Raw genomic sequence first — 19,038 nt, forward strand, 5'->3', positions numbered from 1 at the left:
AGACCCCTCGGCGGTCTGGTGGAAGGCACGATAAGCGGCTGAAGAACCATCGCTTCGTCTGTGTGGCACACTGAGAATGGATTTGCAGGAAGTGGAGGAGAAAGAGAGATAGGGATGGAAATGGAGATAGAATGAGAGAGAAAAGGGTAAAAAAGAAAATTCTCCCACTTATGCATGTGCCCAGTGTCTGAGCGGCCTTATTTTAAACAGGCACAAATCAATGCTGGTGCAATTGCATTTTCCAGGCGCACTGCAGACGGACCCATAAATGAAGGCCGGGGATCAGAGGATAGCGAGGCTAGACACTGCATTGGCTGTGGCCAAGTTTCATAGAATGCTGTTCCAGCTGTCAGCAAGCTCCAACACCTACTGCCACACACACACACACACACACACACACACACACACACACACACACACACACACACACACACACACACACTTTAATGCCTGCAACAGTCCTTTTCATAAGATTCTTAACGTGAGAGGCCTCTGGTTGTTGTCTACCTATAAAAGCAACAACGGCCACACTGTTTCCCTGTGAGATTGTACTAATGATTATTCTAAGTGCCATACAAATGTGGAACAATTATCTTGTAAAAGGGCTGAATTTAGGGACGCGTTACTTGGTAAGATATTCATTTACACAGTTATTTAGCATGTGCCTGATTCATCACAATGAATAATTGTTCATATTTAAATTTGAATTGTGGATTGTATGGTACTCTTATCAATCTCTTACGGAAAACCCACAGTTATCTTCCACACAGTCAAATGTAGCTGCTGTGGGCCATGAATCATTCCAGTTTGGATTGTTTTTAAGTCCATGAAAAACCTCAAAAACTTCCTCTTAATTCAATTTGGAAAAGAATCATTTGTGACTATCTTGTCAGTGGAAAAAATACAATTAATATACAGCCTTGTAACTCATGAATAATTATTCCCTTTCGATCAACTAACCAATCTTTAACATGTGTATAAAAAACAATGTGTGCCTCTGTTGTCCACGACAGACGTTCGGCACAGTATAAGCCGGGCAAATGCAGAACAAAGCCTTGTTTGTGTCTTGAAACCAAAGCTCTCCTAGACAACACATTCTTCGGAGGACAGGGGGGAAACATCTAAATGGGTTCACCATAGTTGTTTTTTCTACTATTTGTCCAATAAGATACCCTTTAAAAGAAAAGATGTGTGTGTGTTGACACTTGGTGGGTGCTGCTTTAAGCAAACACGACAAACTCTAGTCAGGGCTCGACATTATAAATGGCCCGCTGGCCCGGAAGCACTATTTAGACACCCCGGGCCAGCATAACGTACTTTCCACTTGCCCGCTCGGGCCACTAAAAATATTCCTTAAAAAAAAATATTGTCCTGTGGTATTGGTATTTTGACAAGCAATTTTGTTAAATTGTTTCGTTTATTAACGCTACAACATAGCGTTTCGTGAGTCGGTTGTCGTTGTTGGGTGAAAAGCAAACAGCTGTTTGCTGCGGTGCGGAGCGCGCTCCTTCACTACAGACTATCGCGCCACCTAACCATTCGCCAACATGTTTTTAATACCAGCGGTAACCGGTCAAGCGCCGTGCAAAAAACAATCTTCAAATAAAAGAAAGTCACCGGAAAAAGGAGAAAGGAGAGTGACAGCCAGCTTGATCGATGGAGTTGGCTTCTAGTGGTGCAGTGACGCGTCCTAAAACCCTTTTATAATCTATCGATTAGATTTATGATTCGAAAATTATAAAAGTAGGGTATACATGTGAATATTATCCGGCTGAACAAAACGTGCATTTATCAAACAGGTTTGTTTTCCACAGACCTTATTTCAAGCTATTTTCCAAAACCCTGTGGAGAAATCCCATTGCTTTTTGTCGAGGGAACCAGCAGCTTACTTCCTGGTTTTAGGACGCGTCACTGGCTGCACCTCTCAATATGATGCCAATATAAACAAGGTCTTCTGTCGGCTCTGTACATCAATGCCGACCTATGCTGACAAGTGAGTGAAGAGTAGACAATATAAAGGTATTGGCTATAGGGAAATGTCCCAGCAGTTTAGGAGAATGAAGGTTCTAATCTAATCTATTACATAGCCATTACATTTCTAACTCCTAATGACAGGAAGGCAGAAAGTGCATTATACAAATAATAATACTCATAATAATAGCCGACATTTTTTTAACAATGACCACAATATCCTTATTTTAATAAACCAAATATGAACAATTGAGGGAAATGAGGAAGAACTGATGGTTCAAATGTTGTAGTACTAGTAGTAATGTAGTTGCATAAATTACTATTGCAACAAATGTGTTAATTTTCCTCATTATTAGAGGGCCAGTGGGTACAACCCTTAATGTCTACCCCTGGTAGTGTAAAAGTAGTCAATCCATGTCAACTATATGTTCTTGGCAAGTCATCCACAGCAAACTTTGGTAAGAACTGTTCTAAATTCAATAGTAAGAAGTTAATATATCACTAGATTTAGCAAAAAAAGAACAGATAAGTGACTACAAATGTCTTAGGTCGAGTGAATTCCTAATGACTCAGTGGTAGTTTGTGATTGACAGCTCTATTTAAAAGGTACAGGCAATTTAAATGACTTACTTCAGCAGGGCACGATGAGTAAACGAGAAAATTGTAATATTGTACCATAACTAACACCTGTAACCACAGCAACATCTGTTCCGACCGTAAAATGGTGCCTACACTAGCTATCAGACTTTTTTTTCCAGCATGGCTTGATTGCTGAAATCAGCAAAGGTGTAATTTTCTCCATCAGCTTGTGATAAACCAACAGTGGCTTTATGTGCTTTTCCTCCTGACAAATGTACTACCTTTAAGAAAAGCAAGACTATAAAGTGGTTCGCAATGGGAGCAAAAGCTGTGGAGAGGAATCGTCTGGATCAAATATGAGGATGTAACGTCTCATCTCTATGAGGAAGAGGTAGAGTGTACAAAAGGCTGACTATGACTGCGATGTGGCTGACTTCTAGATGGCTGATGTGTTTTCAGAACATAAGGCAGAGTTTGACAAGTAAAGTCAAGTTCGAAAGTAAACTATTCTTTTTGCCTGTTCAGTATTTGTTGGTCATACTCTTTAGTGATTGAACTGCGTTTGAACTTCAGCTTTAGAGTGACAGCCATATTTGGCTGCAGTGCAATCATATGCTGGGTGCATGTTCCCCCCCCCCATCATCTGGCACCCACAGTCCTCGCTCGAGGTATAAGCTTTTGCGATATGGAGATTTTCAGGTCCAAAATAGCCCTCCCACTCTTACATACCCCTGGTACTAATAGGCAAAGATAATACTTGTTTCCATTTTATACAGTACATTTGTATAAGTCGTCCACCCCAGCATGCAAATCAGTCCCTACTCTCAAGCGCACACAATTCTCATGCATTAGTCCTTTTACCTCGTCCTCTGGCTAACTTTCTGCAAATAAACAAACACTTGAAAGATTCAACAGGCTCCTCTAAATGAATACTACAGAGAATGGCTGAGGCAGCATCAGTGATGCTGCCTGTGTTCTTGTTCCTCTAAATGAGGTTATAAGCCCGCTTGAAATATATGTGGTATATGTATGAATGGAACAAATGTATGATATTAAAAATGTCCTTTAAGTTGGACCTCACCAGGGACGTCTTCTAATAACAAAAACGCATTTATAGTAGCAGTTTGCTGTTTTTCTCTATTGCTTATTTCCACTGGGATGGGATTGTGGTCCTATGTACAAACAATGTATCAGGCGGAGATAAGCTTCTCCAGAGTCAATACAAATGGTTTTGGTTGAACGCCATAAGGGACCGGGTATGATTATAAACACAAGTAGTGGAGCTGGAAAAATAACATCATCCATGTTGATCTAATATAAATGCATGCCTCCCTTTCCTCCCACCAGGTTTGTACAGACTAGGAGCTCTGAGGGCTGAAATAACATGCGCTCCTTCTTCTCTCTCCGTGCTCCCCTGCAGTCCACACAGCATTCTTTACATGCTACATTTGATTCATATAGGGTTCTACCCATTCAGCTGCCTTCTTTTGTCTCACAGATAGAAATGTAGAAGCAAAGACCCACGGAGACTGAAAGATTTGGGATTAAAATAAAAACAGCGAAGTTGGCTAAGTACAAATTGCGAGTGACTCTTGAGTCTACAAAATCTTTCATCTGATAATGATGACCTCATTTGAAGATGTGTTTTGTGCTCCAAGTATGAATCCTTCAGGCATTTCACACAATGCCCCCTGATCTCTCTGAGACGTATTCACGGCAGCATTATGATTCAGTGTCACTGCCGCTGTATGCGCTCTCCATTTCTACTTTGGCAGAAGACAATTGGTCAACTAGTGAAAAAAAAAAGGTTTGAATGAAAAAGAACCCTGGAGAATTAAGTCGCCCCTCAGTTTGATTCCAAGCCAAGCTTCTTAATAAGCTCAATTCATTTTCCTCCTGGGCCTGGCTCCCTCTATCACTAGTGACAGGCGTGAAAGGTCAATAACCTTGGCTCATAGCCCTCATATGGTTAGCAATGCCATAAATTAATGGTTGAGGCCGTTATTCCAAACTCTTCAAGTCAGCCGAGGGAAGCTTATCTTCTACAAAGGTCACAGTGCTTAGAACACTTAGTGTGAGAGTGAAGGGCTGACACTGGACCTGTATAAGATTGAGCGTCTCGCAATTGGGACGAATCAGATAGAAGGTAGGTGGGATGCTGGTAAACATTTGAAAACCTTTGTTACTGTTGCTAAGCATTCCGTGTGCAAGCACTGTTCTGATGTGATAATGGAATGGAGAAAAACGACACTATACGATTTCTTATGGTTAAAAGACACATTCAAATGTATCCGAAAGTAGCAACACAACGTTTTAGTTGAGACTGCTATTATCCACCAAACACCAAGAGATTAGATCCTCCAGGCAGCAGACTTTCTGTTACTTTTCATGGTCCTGATCGCTTCATCACATTGAACACATTGGTGGTGTTAGCTTCAAATGATGCAACTCAGATTAGCTTGCACTGTGCTTTTTTTATCATTTTGTTGGGGCTGTAGTATTCAGTACAGCTGAAGACGGGAAGGGAAGGGAGATAGAGCGAAGAAGAATTACAGTAAAGGGTTCAAACCCGATGCAGGAAGGACTCTGCCTTGGTACATTATAGGGCTGCTCCATTATGGCAAAAATCATAATCCCGATTATTTGGGTCAATAATTGATATTAAGATTATTAAATACGATTATTCATTGACTTTGAAAACATCCATTAATTGAACTTTAAAATAAATACAAATAATCATTTGAACAGCATCTTTTTAAATGTTGATTACCCTGAACATAATTCAACTGAAAAACCAATACTAAAATAAACGATACATTTATATTTACATTTAAATAAATAATATCAAAAATAATAAATAAATCAACAAATATTTTGGAGCGCACTTCAACAAGCTACTAAACATATAAAAATATGATAAATACAAATAAATTAGACTAAAATAAATGAGATCAAATATGTTGCAGTGCACTGTCACAACCTAGCAAAGCAAAACAATCGTTTTTTTCGATTATGTTGTTTTCGTAATTCACGCAGGGCAAAATCGTAATTGCGATTAAAATAAGATTAATTGCATAGCCCTAGTACATGAGCAACCTAGCAATGTGCTCTGGTCATGGCATCATCATATCATCGAAAGTGATATGATATGAGTATTTTAAAATACTGTAAACATGTTTGTGTCAAATTAGGATTGTATACATTTTGTTCCTCTTCCTCACCATCGTGTTTTCCTTTGTCTGAATCCTTCTGATCTCTGTTAGCAATCTAGGGAGCAATTAGGAGAGTTTGGCTTAATGCACTGATCTCCTGCTTATCCAAACGCTGCTAAATCAATGTCATGTACGAATGAGATTTCAGAGTTATGAATGTTGTTCTTGATTTCATTACAATTAATCATGCAGCTCCAATGGACAGCTTCTCTCGCCTCAAAACCTCACACAAGCACATCAACCTGCAATGACTAAAGCGGCAGAGGGCCAAAGAAAGCAAGAAACTAGTGAAGAAATGGAAATTGTTGTGACGTTTCTTATGGAGTCTTGCTGTTAGGAAATCTCTTGATTTAGAGCAACTTAATGAATGAACACTGCCAACTCTAGCAAGTGGTAATGCAACCATTGTCTCCACAATTCTGTTCTTCGTGCTCACAACTTGAGGCAGGAAGTAATTTACAACAAAAGGAATTCAAATCAAAACCACAATCAAACTGTTACGCCATATGCCTTTGTCTTCTCCACATGGTTTGTGCAGACTCAGTCAGACTCAACGTGTTTGGAGAAATTAGCAGACCTTCATCTTGTAGCAGCACTTATACCCCTCAGTAAGAAAGTACCCCCCTAGCCCTTGTCCTGCTGAGCAGGCAATGCTACAGGAAATAAAGTGGCGACATGCTGCACGCTCTTTAATGCCTCAGTAAATATCGACAGAGGCAGAGATAATATAAACTCAGACATCGCAGGCCGCAGAGCGATGTGTTGCTTACTGCCATAGTGTGCACTCAATGGAGACTAAAAATTGCTGCAGGTCAATCATAATACCCGTGTGGCGGAGGCAGACACTGGTGTCAGCAAGGCTTGGTAACAGTAGATCACTTGAGACAAGTAATATGGCGTGCTACATATGCTTATCTGATGAGCACACAGTTTGGGGGCGGAGGGATATGTAAGGCAATGTTCCTAAATCACCAATCCAGGCAAGATTACATTTAAAGATTAATTTACTGTTAATAAAAGTAAAAATATACTCCTCATTTTGTTAGACAAGCAAAAACTGCTCCCAGACGTATTTGATTAATACACAATGAGACTTTAAATCCTGTCTCGACAGATGCACACACACAGCAAAAGGAACTATCAAAAAAGCACAAGCTCCACAAAACCTCAAGATAGCCATCTATCAAAAAGTATTACCAACAGCACTAAAATCGCACATCACACTCATGACTGGAGCCACGAAGCAACCAAGGTCACTTCCAGAAACAAACTCAGTTATAGAATAAGGGACTAAATGCAGCAGCACTGTACTTGCATTACTCAATTAAGTCACATCAATCATTGTAAAGAGCCAGGGGAGTCCTCCATCTTAAGCCTCACGTGAGGTAGGGGGGAGCGGAGGGAAGGGAAGGGAGTAGTGGGGGTGATACAAAGCGAGATAAAAGGAGGATGCATGGAGGATGTCCCTTTTTTATGACCTAGCGGCTCATCAGAGGCTAGTGTCCAAAAGAGGCGCTGGTGCGTTGAAATTGAAGCCCCCGCCGGAACACAATAGTTGGCGTGGCCCGCAGGAGGTAGACGTTTCTTCCCAAGCAGGATATTGGCTTTTGTGAACATGGCTACAGTATCTGGGTCAATTAACGTGTCCCTGCTTCAAATGTCTCTTTTGTTGGCAGAGGAATAATAGCGTGCCAATTCATGTAGTCTCTTGAACACAGCATGAGGTTTGAAAATGCAAGCTATGTGTGTCACTTGCATACAAAAAAAGGCTAAACACAAGGCTCTGTCTATTTTTTTCATTTGCTCAAACTCTCATTAATATATTCATTTGAGTATAAGCTTCCCGGTTTGACCCTGCACACAAAGACGTTGTGTATGCCTGTTGTCAGTCAATGCTGTTTGATTTATATCTGGCCAGCAAGTGAATGCATTCCTGTCGAAAAGAAACGGAGCTGAAGCTTAACGTTTTGCCTTTAGAATAAAAGATTTCACGAGAAACAGAAAGTTGTTGATAGGTCTGCCGATTTCAAATGTGAAGCCAAGGCTCTTTACTCGAATCTGTCTACACATAATGCGAAAAAACAAACAGGAGAGGGAGAAAAACTGGACAAATCAAGTGGGGGTATTGCACAATAAACAGCTGGGGCAACACTGCAAACAGAACCCTCTTTGTGGAGACGGGATCTGAGAAAGAGATATGGAGCTGTATGCTCAACCAGCCAAAAAAAATGTTGTCCCTCAGAAGAAAAATGGCACTGAAATCCACAAATCAGTCCAGGGAAAAGTCAACAATTCACTCCATAGTGCTGATGTATTGTCTTCCTTATGCAAGCTGGCATTTTCTGTTCCACACTTGTTCTGGTATTTCCCTTGTGAAAAATAACTGCTAGCCTAGTTATAAGAAGGCATATATGCAGGTCAATACGGCTATTTATACACGGCCTCATTACATAGTGGGGTCATCTTATGCACTTTCCTGGGTGTTCTTCACGTTAAATAAAACACATCAGAATCAGTGTGACACCACAATCACTAAGAATGATTGCAGCTCCCTCTCATGTCAGGACCAACTGCAAACAGGAAGGGATTGTTTTAGAAGAATACATAAATGTAAAAGGGAAAAGAAAGTTTGGGGCTCTCTGCTGGAACTGCTACCCCCGCGACCCGACCACGGATAAGCGGGAGAAGATGGATGGATGGATGGACATAAATGTCCTCTTTTGACAGTCTAGATGGGAGCACACAGATCCATTTTTAAAACCTTAGCAATACAGCATTAAGGATGGAGGGGCGCAGGTGGGATCTAAAACCAAATAACCTATCAAATCCCTCCAACCTTCACATGACTGTCAAGCAGCAATGCAGTGAGAGGTGTGCTTTCCACATCTGTGTCCAGTGTCTGTAGATCATGATAGGCAATGACACTTTGATTTGGCAAACCTAGTTACATGAAACCTTGTGAAAAATAAGTGACAGTTTACATTTAACGAGTCGCAGTTCGATTTTAGAGCATGGTCTGGCTGCGGGTTTTCAGTCAAATGTTGTTGTTAAATGCAGTCTAGGTGAATTAACCTTTACCAACAGCTAGTTATAGAATTCTCTGTTACCAGGAGCTGCCCTTCAACACCACCACCGAAAGCCGTCTGTCTGAGTTGAACGAGCTAATTATATGCCAAGGACAACCCCCCCCCCCCCACACATTCACACAGGCACGAGAGGGACACCTTAACTCCTGTCCAATGTCAGAACCACACACTGTTAGGCGCCAATGGCAGAGGGCAGGGCCTGTGGCTGATAACAGCGATATGAAGGGAGGTGATGAAAAGCCATCAGGATAATGTCAGTCCTACAAAATACTTTAACTGCATCAAGGCGTTTCTCAAGAATCCGTCTGCTTCCTAATATGGAGGGGTTATTTTACGACAACTGTTTGGTTTAGTTAAGAAGATAGAGCCTAAAAAGGTCAGACGTAAATAAAATATGTGATATTCTGTCATGCCACCCAGCAGGCTCAGAAAGCAAATTAGCCACAGATGGGTGCACTTGTTTTAATATGCTAACACTATTCATTATTTTTTTACGATATGGCCTAAGGAGTGCAACTGTGATCCTCTGACAAAGAGTTGTGGTAGCTCTGACGCTAGCACTCAACCAGCTCTACTTTTTCTTGTAAGACCGGAGGCCAACTGCGCCAGAGATAACTTTCCAAAACCATGCAGTGCCAAAATTCAATCTTTTGTCACAATATGTGGTGGTTATCTAGGCCATGGCGCTCCCAGGAAGAAAAATAAGACAGTGACGGGATGAAAAGAAATGTATGCAGGCTGACAACGATGAGGAATAAAGCAAATTCAACTCTAACTCGCCAGTGAGGCTTCAGCTGGGAATTGAAGCGTGGCCTTCATTACAACATATTGATCACTGAAAACAAAGACCCTGGATTCATTGATTGACTTCCTGAAAAAAAGGAGGGGGGTGGGGATGAACGGTCTGCTCTTACTAACACACTTGCGCTGAAGCTGCTGCTAGTACAAATAAAGGAGAGCTGGAGTTTGAACCCCACTAAAAAGAGAAGGATGGTGGGGTTGCTCTTGATGTCGCACTATGACAAAGAGAATATGTGAAACATGCCGCAGCTGCTATACAATTAAAAAGCTTCACAGTGTCTCATGATGCTCTTGATTTTTCTCATCTGCTGTGTGATGGCTCCTCTGTGCTCATGGAAGTCATCTTGAACAGGGATCTGAATATTAAAAAAGTCGTGTTTGACTACTGAATTATTCAGCATCAGCACAGACATCAATGCAGATACATACACCTCAAACACAGGAATATTGATGGCAGATAGTCTTTTTATGACACTAGGCTTCAGCAGATACCCTATTCCAGGCTATTCTGTAACTTATAATGAATGTTTAAATAAACAACAACGCTATATAGCATTTCAAGTAGGAAATGTTCCACAAACAGTCCCATATCGTTTCTGGCACATAGGACAAGGGGCATGTGATACTATCCAACTTGCTATACAATCCTGAAAACCTGGACTTTTCAAATTTGCCTTTTCCGTTTCTCCGAGTGATGGATGACCAACTTGCTAGGTCAGAACAACATGAGGTAAGGTAGCCCCCCTAGTGACGGGTCAGGACCCCTTGGGCTGGGCTTTCATTCATCTACACTCCACCAGGAAACCCCCACCAGCCTCATCACCAGTCTGAGAGCAGGGGAAAGGGTTGAGTATGTCGCTGAGCACTTGGCCCAGTTTACAGGAGAGGGTCGAGCAGGGTCATGTCTGACCAAACACCGGGGCCCCTTAAACACATCTGAGTGGCCCCAGCTGTACCCAGGGCCATCAGGATCTCAACAGAGCGCAGAGAACCAGAACAACATAAAACTCCGGATTTCATGAATACCATGTTTTTCTTGTCAAAAGGGTGAAATTTGGTTTGTTTAAAAGGTTCGCCTTGAACAAACACGGCAAAGAGAGGTAATTACAGCTAATGATAGATTAACTGAAAACTCAGAGATATATATATAACCCCAACGCGCTTTCCAGTTCATGTTCTCATTGCCGACGTTGACACTAATTGTTCCAATCACATTATTAAACTGGTCAACTGTAAACCCCCCCCCACTCCCCATTTGGTGGAGCCTTCTCCCCTGAGTCTCTTGGCATGCTCACATTTAAAGCACTTGCACCAAGGCTAAAGCAGAGTAAAGACGTACTCCCCTTATTGTGAGGAAACAGAAGAAACAGAGGTGTGAGGTGGAGGGAGGAAATATGAAAGCAGGGTACATGTTGGGGGTAGGGGTGGCAGAACAGCAGCATGAGAGACTGTATTAGGCCCAATTAGGCTTTTGGGCTTTTCATTAACCCAGTTTTTAGGGAGGGAAACCTCTGCTGAATAATGCTCTGACTGACTCACTTTGCAACACCACTATAAAAGGCCTCATCGTTAAAAAAAACGGAACAATGTGTGTCAGCTCTCCAAAGCCACCAGAATTCCATTAGACACCCAGCGGCAAACCCCCCGCAGCTGCAGGCTACCTGAAATTAAATGCAATTTTGTAAAACAAGTCACTTTATTAAGTGACTAAACAAGATAAGTGAAAACACTAAAGGCACGTTTAAAGGCTCCTTTCTTCCGTATGATGGTCTGATAATAAATAACTATGTTTGGCCGTTTCTCTCCTCTCAGTATCAGGCCAGAGAAAATATTCAAACGTTAAAAGCAAGGTCAAATCGGCCCCAGAGGGTAAACAGTGGGTAACCCCCTAATACTGAGTTGGTTTTGCGATCTGAAACGATGAGTGTAACCTCCCTTTAATGGATCATTGGAGATGAGTTCTCATAGAAGAATAATTGTCCTTCCTGGCTTTTCTCTTTGCTGCTCTGCCAAAGAACTTTAAAGAAACACATTGAACACATCTATTGAAAATCAATGGGGCTTCACTTGGCCAACTAACAGTTAAAGTGTACTTGATGCCGCTGCTAATGTGATTAAATTGTAAAATCTAATAACTATTATAAATGGTTGGCCATAATAGATATCATCATATCCACAGGATGTTTTTCATTTAGCACATAGAATGTCAGCCGTTTACATGTGAACTGCCCCCCATTTCCAGGTGTTACAGACCGCAGGATGTGTATTCTCTTGATCGATAACAAAAGGGGAGACTGCAGTTAGACGGGACAAAGATATCTAACAGCTCACTCTTGCTGCGCCTCATGCATACAGTACACCAGGGTCAAAAGCAATACAATACGAACAAAGGACTCATATCACTGACACCTAACACAATGTACGGATACTATTACACGGATATTCAAGCAGGTCTTATTTCAACTGAGCTAAACTACAAACCAATAACAAGGAGTTGTTGCATACTGGAATTAGCTGACTGGGTTATTTATCACATGACAAACCCTATGCATTCTGTTGGAACGTGTTGAGACTTTCAAGTATTGTTTAAGAAAATAACTCCAACAAGTTTAATTTATGCGTTTGTATTCATTATGTAATCCTTTCAGGGCTTAATTGACAAAGTTAATGAAACGCGAGGAAACTTAAAGAGTAAGCCCTCTACATGTAGCTACAGAATGAACCCTCAGCTCCTGGTCCAAAACAATATCCTCACCCAGCATGGTGAAAGAAAGTTGAAAAACGTTGGGCATACTCTCCCCACTGTGGGGGCTTTGTCTTTCAAAACATGCCACAGGAGCTTTTCATTAGAGAATGCAATTTCATTAACATCATCCCACGCTGCTGAGCCCTGCTTCATTACAATGACACAGGAGTGCCCCTCTCTGTCAAGGAAACCTCCACAGAGCAACAACTCGCTGGGGGAGGGGAGGGGAGAGAAAAGAAAAGAGGGGGTTGCGTGAGGGGGGGCAAACAAAAGGGAACCTGATTACCCCCGGTCACGGCTCATCCACAAGCCAACACAGGGAAATCCATCACCTGCAGGATCAAACGGAAACTTGTGCACAATTTAAAGCTCAGTGAAAGCTGTACCCACCCATCTAAACACTCTCTTCCCTCTCTCTTTTCTTCTCGCGTCACTGCTACCTCCCCCACCACCTATCTGACTCACTACGACGGCAGCGTGCAAGTTTTAGGCACACACTGTGAAATCCAACACAAGTGAGAATGTTTTCTGGTCCAAATGACCTCAAGGCTCTAACCTCTCTGATAGCACACTGGTGATATATTCCAGTTTTTATTATCGTCTGTGGGCCTGCATACTCTTTCATGGTAGCTGCGTACTCATGTTGTCAATATTAAACGCCAAAGAGGCAGTATTGGTCATGCTTGCTGCAATTTAATGGGTTAAGAAAATCATTATTTTTCACTTTGTTGTTTGGATGTTATGTATACACCTATTACATGTGGGTTTCCACACAGAAAGACTATCGCTGTAACAAACATTTTGAAAGGTATTTAAATTGCTGTTATTACTGGGCTTAGCGGTGCAACACTGCAAACGGATACATAACGATTAGGGATGCACGATATTGTTTTTTTGAAACCGATACGGATACCGATAACTTCCTGCTTCTCAAGACCGATACCGATAACCGAAAAAAAAAAAAAATGTACGCCACTAATTATTTTAACGCATGTGTATTTCTTTTCCTCGGCCGCCCCGTAGTTTCAGAGCGCATCGAGTTTAAAATACCATCTACAAGCTGATGCTGACAGCCCCGCCCCTGCCGCCCGCTTGTGGCAGACCACACTTCCACGCTCACCGGCAGGCACCGACTGGCCATCTGGAGGACCGGGAGGGTGTGTGTATGTGTGGCCCGAGCGAGAGAGAGAGAGACCTTACGTGCATTGTTGTTGTTAGCATCTGGTGCTAGCTAGCTGCGCTAACGGATATAAGGAGCTGTTTAAATGAAAACAGAGGAGCGACATTTCGCCACAACTGCGCCGAGCACTTGACTTTATGCAGGAAGCCAGACAGTGGGACATTGTACGAAAAGTCAGCACACTCAGCACGGATAGTGCGCAACATGATTGCAGCGTCCAGGCAGCTCCGGTTCGAGCATATGCCTTGAGTTGCACATAGCTCCAACGCCCATACCACCGACGACATGTTTGTCTACTGTCCTGGCTTCACGGCCGCTCACCATTTACGTCACAGCCAGGCATGAGTTAGGGAGCGCTGGATTTGTGAAGAACTCCCCTCTTCCTAAACCACTAATACCACAGTACTGGCAAAACGGGAGGAGCCGAGTGAAAAACAAGCACCCCTCATCCCAATCCACCCACACCGCAGTATTTTTTTCTTTTTTTTACCCAAAAAATATATTATATATTATTGGGGCTATTAATACTGGTATCGGGTTTATCGGGATGACGTCATAATTCCTAATATCGGACCGATAATTATCGGCCCGATAACGATGTGATTCAAGCGTGTATTCTTAGGCATAAAAGTGTTTAAGGTAACAGAGAAATACTTCCTGCATATGGTTTGAATCCGTACTGAAGAAATTATAAATAAAAGAGAAGACAAATGCAAAAGAAAGGCATATGGTGAAGGTAGTGATTGAATGGATCAGCACAAGGCATGGAATGTTTAATAGCTAGGTTATTTGCTTGATTAAAGTGGTGCAAATACTCAAATCCGTGTGTAATTGACTTTCTAGTCAGTGCAGTCAAAGAAGTTTCCGTACTTAAAATCACAAAGCCAGCAGTTTAGCCTGCCTGTATGATCAAGTATTAAAGTAACAATACGCTCATGTGTATGTCTGCTTTCGAAAGCTAAAACAGCATGGTGGCTGAATTGACAGGAGCTATATAGTTAAGTTGAACCACATTTGTGCTGGTTTACAAGGCAAACTACACGACTTGCAATACAGCACAGCAACACAGAGGCTAATTGTTTAAATATGTCAGGCTTGTTCTGATCCTCTCTGAAATGTAAAACATGGAGGCAAGCGCACACACACTCAAACAAACGTAGACACAACACGCATCCTGGGAATATTTGATCACTTACCGTTAAAAAGGGGATGTCCTTTCTCCACGATATCTGGCATCACAACCTTGTATACATCTTCAGAAAAGCCTGGTCTGCATGGTGGGGTGACCCTTCCCTCTGCTGCTATCTGTAATGGGGGGGGGGGGGGGGGGGTTAACAATGAGTCATAAACCAACCTTAAGAGATTCACTCTGTTGCCTCTAAAACCTCTTGGTCACGTTCTGAAGTCCCCACAGTTGTACAAAAGCATCTGTTGTTTTTATAGCAGGGACTGCAATTAGGATAATGAGGCCAAAAGGGTTAAGCATTAGCCAAAAAGCATGGCCAGGCAAGAACAGGCTCCATTTGTACCCCTGGAGGGGCCCAGGCACAGGGTAGGGTTATGACCAACTCTCCAACTCTGTCCCGGTGATCAACACACTGCTCTGGACAAACACTCCACTTTGAAGTACAGGAACAAAGCAATACAAAGGTAAATGCTAACGACCCACTGTTGTGGGAATAAACATTTATGTGTCAAAGTCTGAACACACAAGAAATACCAACTGCTGATGTTTAAAGAAACTGCAAGGCGATCACTGTGATCAACAAAGTGCTTTTTTCTTGCCTCATTTTGAAGCGGAAAACTCTTTTTAGGTTGTCAATACAACATATGCAGGGAGTAATGGGGATGTTGTAAAGAAAAAGCAGTCAGTGAATCACTGGGGATGGTGTTTCGGTAAAACATGATTGTAGCACAAATGTCCAAATATACTCCATCAGACAACCTCAGCATTGATTCAGCTCCTAGGAACGAAGGCCTGGCTCTATTTCTTTACATGCACTCAAATAATGTGAAAAGAGGAGTCCTGCTGAAAAAGAGCATTGTGGGTATCCGTGCCACTTGCCATTTTAAATCAGAGGAATTTAAATGGGAAATGCTTGAAGAGAGGGGAGGGGGAGCAGAGCTGGAATTCTAGCACGTTACACCAACGGCTCCGGGATGTACATTTCTGGATATGAATACAGACGCCAATCCCTTATAAAACAACTATTTCAGCTGCCAACGTGCATTACTTAATTCTGATGCTGCTCCTTTTCCTTTGCTCACGGGATACATTTTAACAAAGTAGCCACATTGTCAAGAAATACAATTATATCCGCAAAAACACTCCATTGCACTGTCAGGTTTCATTTGAGGTTCAACAACAATCACTATAACATGTAGATAAGCTATAACCACCTTTCTTCTTTACAGTAGGCTACTTTTCATAATTGCTTATAACGCATTTTAACAGAGAGGCAATTAACTCTCCGGGGGACAGAGACACGCTGCAGCAATCTACATAAATATTCTAAACTAAATTTAACCGAGTAAGAGCTCGGTTAGTCTGCGTCTGTATCGCCCAACTTTCAGACAATAAACGGTTGAGCTATTGTGAACTCTCATATGAGGCTACGTCATTGCAAATTTGAACTATTTTAGCTAGAATAATTAATTCAAATATGCGTACTAGCTAGGCAGATAGCACAGCATATCGCGAGCGAATAAATAACCAGAGATTACGGGGCACGTGCTAGACCTACTTTATCGTGAATGTTATGGTATATAAATGCAATGTTTTAGAACTGCACGCCATGTAAAGTGCATGTTGGAAAGCTAGCAGCTCGACTGAACTCGTAACTCAACAAATAGCATGGGCACCGAACAAGAAGCAGCTAAACTGTCCGGTGTAACTCCGCTCTGTAATTATATTACCTGCAGTCCTGCCAAGACCGCGAGCAGAAACAGACCGCTGCCCTCGTGTAGTGAGTACATTGGTGCGTCCGCGACTGTTTAATCTCCCCCTTCGGAAATCCGTGTGGCCACAAATAAAAAAGAAATAAGGGGAAAATAAAGGAATATCCGTCTGGATCAAGTGTAGCCGCGTTGAAAAAAAGGTCCCTCTACGACAAAGGCAGGAGCGGTGGCGGCAGCATGTAGCAGCCTCCTCCTCTATCTATCCAGTCAGCACTGAGGGAGAGCGGTGCCTGGTACTGAGGCTGCTGCTCCCTCCCATCCAGTCCGACACAAACACAAAAAGAGCCCCAGCCACTAGACTACACACCGCCCATCTCACTGTCTCTCCCTACCGGTCACACAGCCAATTTCACTGCTGGGACTGAGCCGGGTCCCCTATGTTAAGTAAGGTCCATCATCCCAAATGACAGAGTATTATAAAACGTTTACACACAATAGTTATGTTCATTCATGTGTGTGGTAGAGTTTCGAGTGTATGGTGGTCTTATCTTACATTACGGTAGGCGTATATCATTTATGCATTTCGTTTTTTCTTTTATTATTTATTTTCTAGACTATTATTTTGGATTTGTAAAGTAGTCAATCTAGGTAATAAAGTATTGTATATGAGCATGTTCAAGTTTCATGGTGGTCTTATCTTACATTATGGTAATCGTCTATGTTTTTCTATGTTTTTTATATTTATTTTCCAGCCTGGCATTTTGTATTTGTAATGTAGTTTTTTAAGGTAATCAGGTAATGTCTATGAGTATTTTTTGTAATGTTTATAGGGTATGTTATATGTATTTAATGTATTACTGTTGGCCTAAATTGGTAGATTTATGCTAAATTGCTGATAAGGCTTTAATATCCTTACTTAAACTGCATACAATCATAACCAACCAAACAAAAATACGGCTCCTATTGATATGACTGAACTGTCCTTCCAGTCCAAATTAAATTGAAAGACCACGTCTCTCTATTTCAGATTACAACATCAATAGTTTTCAACATTTAAAGGTTAGTTTTAGGTCAGTATTTATTTGCCTATTATCTCATTCACTACTCTTGCACATTATATTTAAATGAGACTGAGATAGAAATGCAAAGAAAGACAAATCAGAAAGGACGTTGCTGCATGTGAATGATCTTATCATCATCGTATCATGTGTACTAATGGTTGTCTTTGTTTCCAGTGTTTGATTTTGAAGTCAAGTTGGAATTTAACAAATGGTGTTGTGTTATTTGCTATCATAATGCACTGGTTTGAATGTTGTTTTCATTAGAGTTCTATTGTTTTTAGCTACAGACTACTTTGAGATGAATGCTTTTTAAATGTCATGCTCATCAGTAATGCAGAATTCAATCAGTTGTCTTTCAGTCTGCATAAAGAGTAGCCTAGGCCAGACTCTATTGATCACAAGGTGGGAGATTTTGATCACACAGCCCATAGGTAATTGCTGTTTACTGCACGTTTGATCTTAAGGATTATTACTTGTCAATGTTTTAAGGATCTGTGTGTGTGTGTGTGTGTGTGTGTGTGTGTGTGTGTGTGTGTGTGTGTGTGTGTGTGTGTGTGTGTGTGTGTGTGTGTGTGTGTGTGTGTGTGTGTGTGTGTGTGTGTGTGTGTGTGTGTGTGTGTGTGTGTGTGTGTGTGTGTGTGTGTGTGTGTGTGTGTGTGTGTGTGTGTGTGTGTGTGTGTGTGTGTGTGTGTGTGTGTGTGTGAGAGTTTTCTATACAGTCTGCCTCATTGCTGCCAAATAAGCTTGCTGTTTCACAAATTAGTATTACTGTGGAATTCTGAATTTTGCATTCTATCAATTCATCTTCACTTAAGCCTAGAATCCGTAAGTAAAGCTTTTTTCATGTTCCATTAAAATATGCAATGAATAATTCCCTCACATTATCTTCTCATGTGATACAGGCTGATGAAGGTTAAATGACCTTGGTTGTGCTGATGACATCTAATTAACTATCAAGACAGGGCTCTATGGAATAGATTTCATATGTGACACAGAAATATTTTAGTGTGGTTGGCGAGAAAAATACTTAGTCTCTCTCCAAATAATAAACAAGGGCTGACTTTTCATTCACCTCCTTCTGGGCAATCTGTTGTTTTCCAAGTTATTGGCGTTTTGTGCTGCATCAAGTTTGTGATGGGAGCGATGCTGCTCCCCTCCTCCCACATATCAAACCATTTGCTCCTGAGAGTGTCTTGTAATCCTAAACAAACAGTAGGCACTAACATTTCCCACTTATAGTCAGTACACACCTACACACACACAAACATACACACAGCAAGAGAGTGCTGAATAGTTTTTAAAAGTGCTTGCGTGTCATAATGAGACACACGTCACTTCACAGTCTTGTCATTGATTAGCACGCCTGATCATCCATGTTTTTAAACAATTACACTGTCTCATTTCTGTAAATGAATGCAATCAAAAGAAGAAAGAAAGTGCAACAAAATTAAAGATTATAGAGAGACTGTTGCCGTCAGGGTTTCCAACAGCCAGTTTTCCTCAC

At 41.6% G+C, this 19,038-nt stretch overlaps 1 protein-coding gene across 1 annotated transcript in view; it reads right to left on the bottom strand.

Annotated features, from left to right (window-relative positions):
- The window catches only part of cdh2 (cadherin 2, type 1, N-cadherin (neuronal)), a 62,333-nt gene extending 45,524 nt beyond the window's left edge, over positions 1 to 16,809 (bottom strand). Inside the window, exons 1-2 of the mRNA XM_034104243.2 lie at positions 16,492 to 16,809; positions 14,772 to 14,880 (exon numbers count right to left, since the gene is read on the bottom strand). Coding sequence (XP_033960134.1) covers positions 14,772 to 14,880; positions 16,492 to 16,551 — 169 coding nt within the window. The 5' untranslated portion in view covers positions 16,552 to 16,809. The remainder of the gene's footprint in view (positions 1 to 14,771; positions 14,881 to 16,491) is intronic.
- Between the last annotated feature and the right edge of the window lie 2,229 nt (positions 16,810 to 19,038).

This window comes from Pseudochaenichthys georgianus, chromosome 17 (assembly GCF_902827115.2).
Source record: "Pseudochaenichthys georgianus chromosome 17, fPseGeo1.2, whole genome shotgun sequence".
Classification (NCBI taxonomy): domain Eukaryota; kingdom Metazoa; phylum Chordata; class Actinopteri; order Perciformes; family Channichthyidae; genus Pseudochaenichthys; species Pseudochaenichthys georgianus.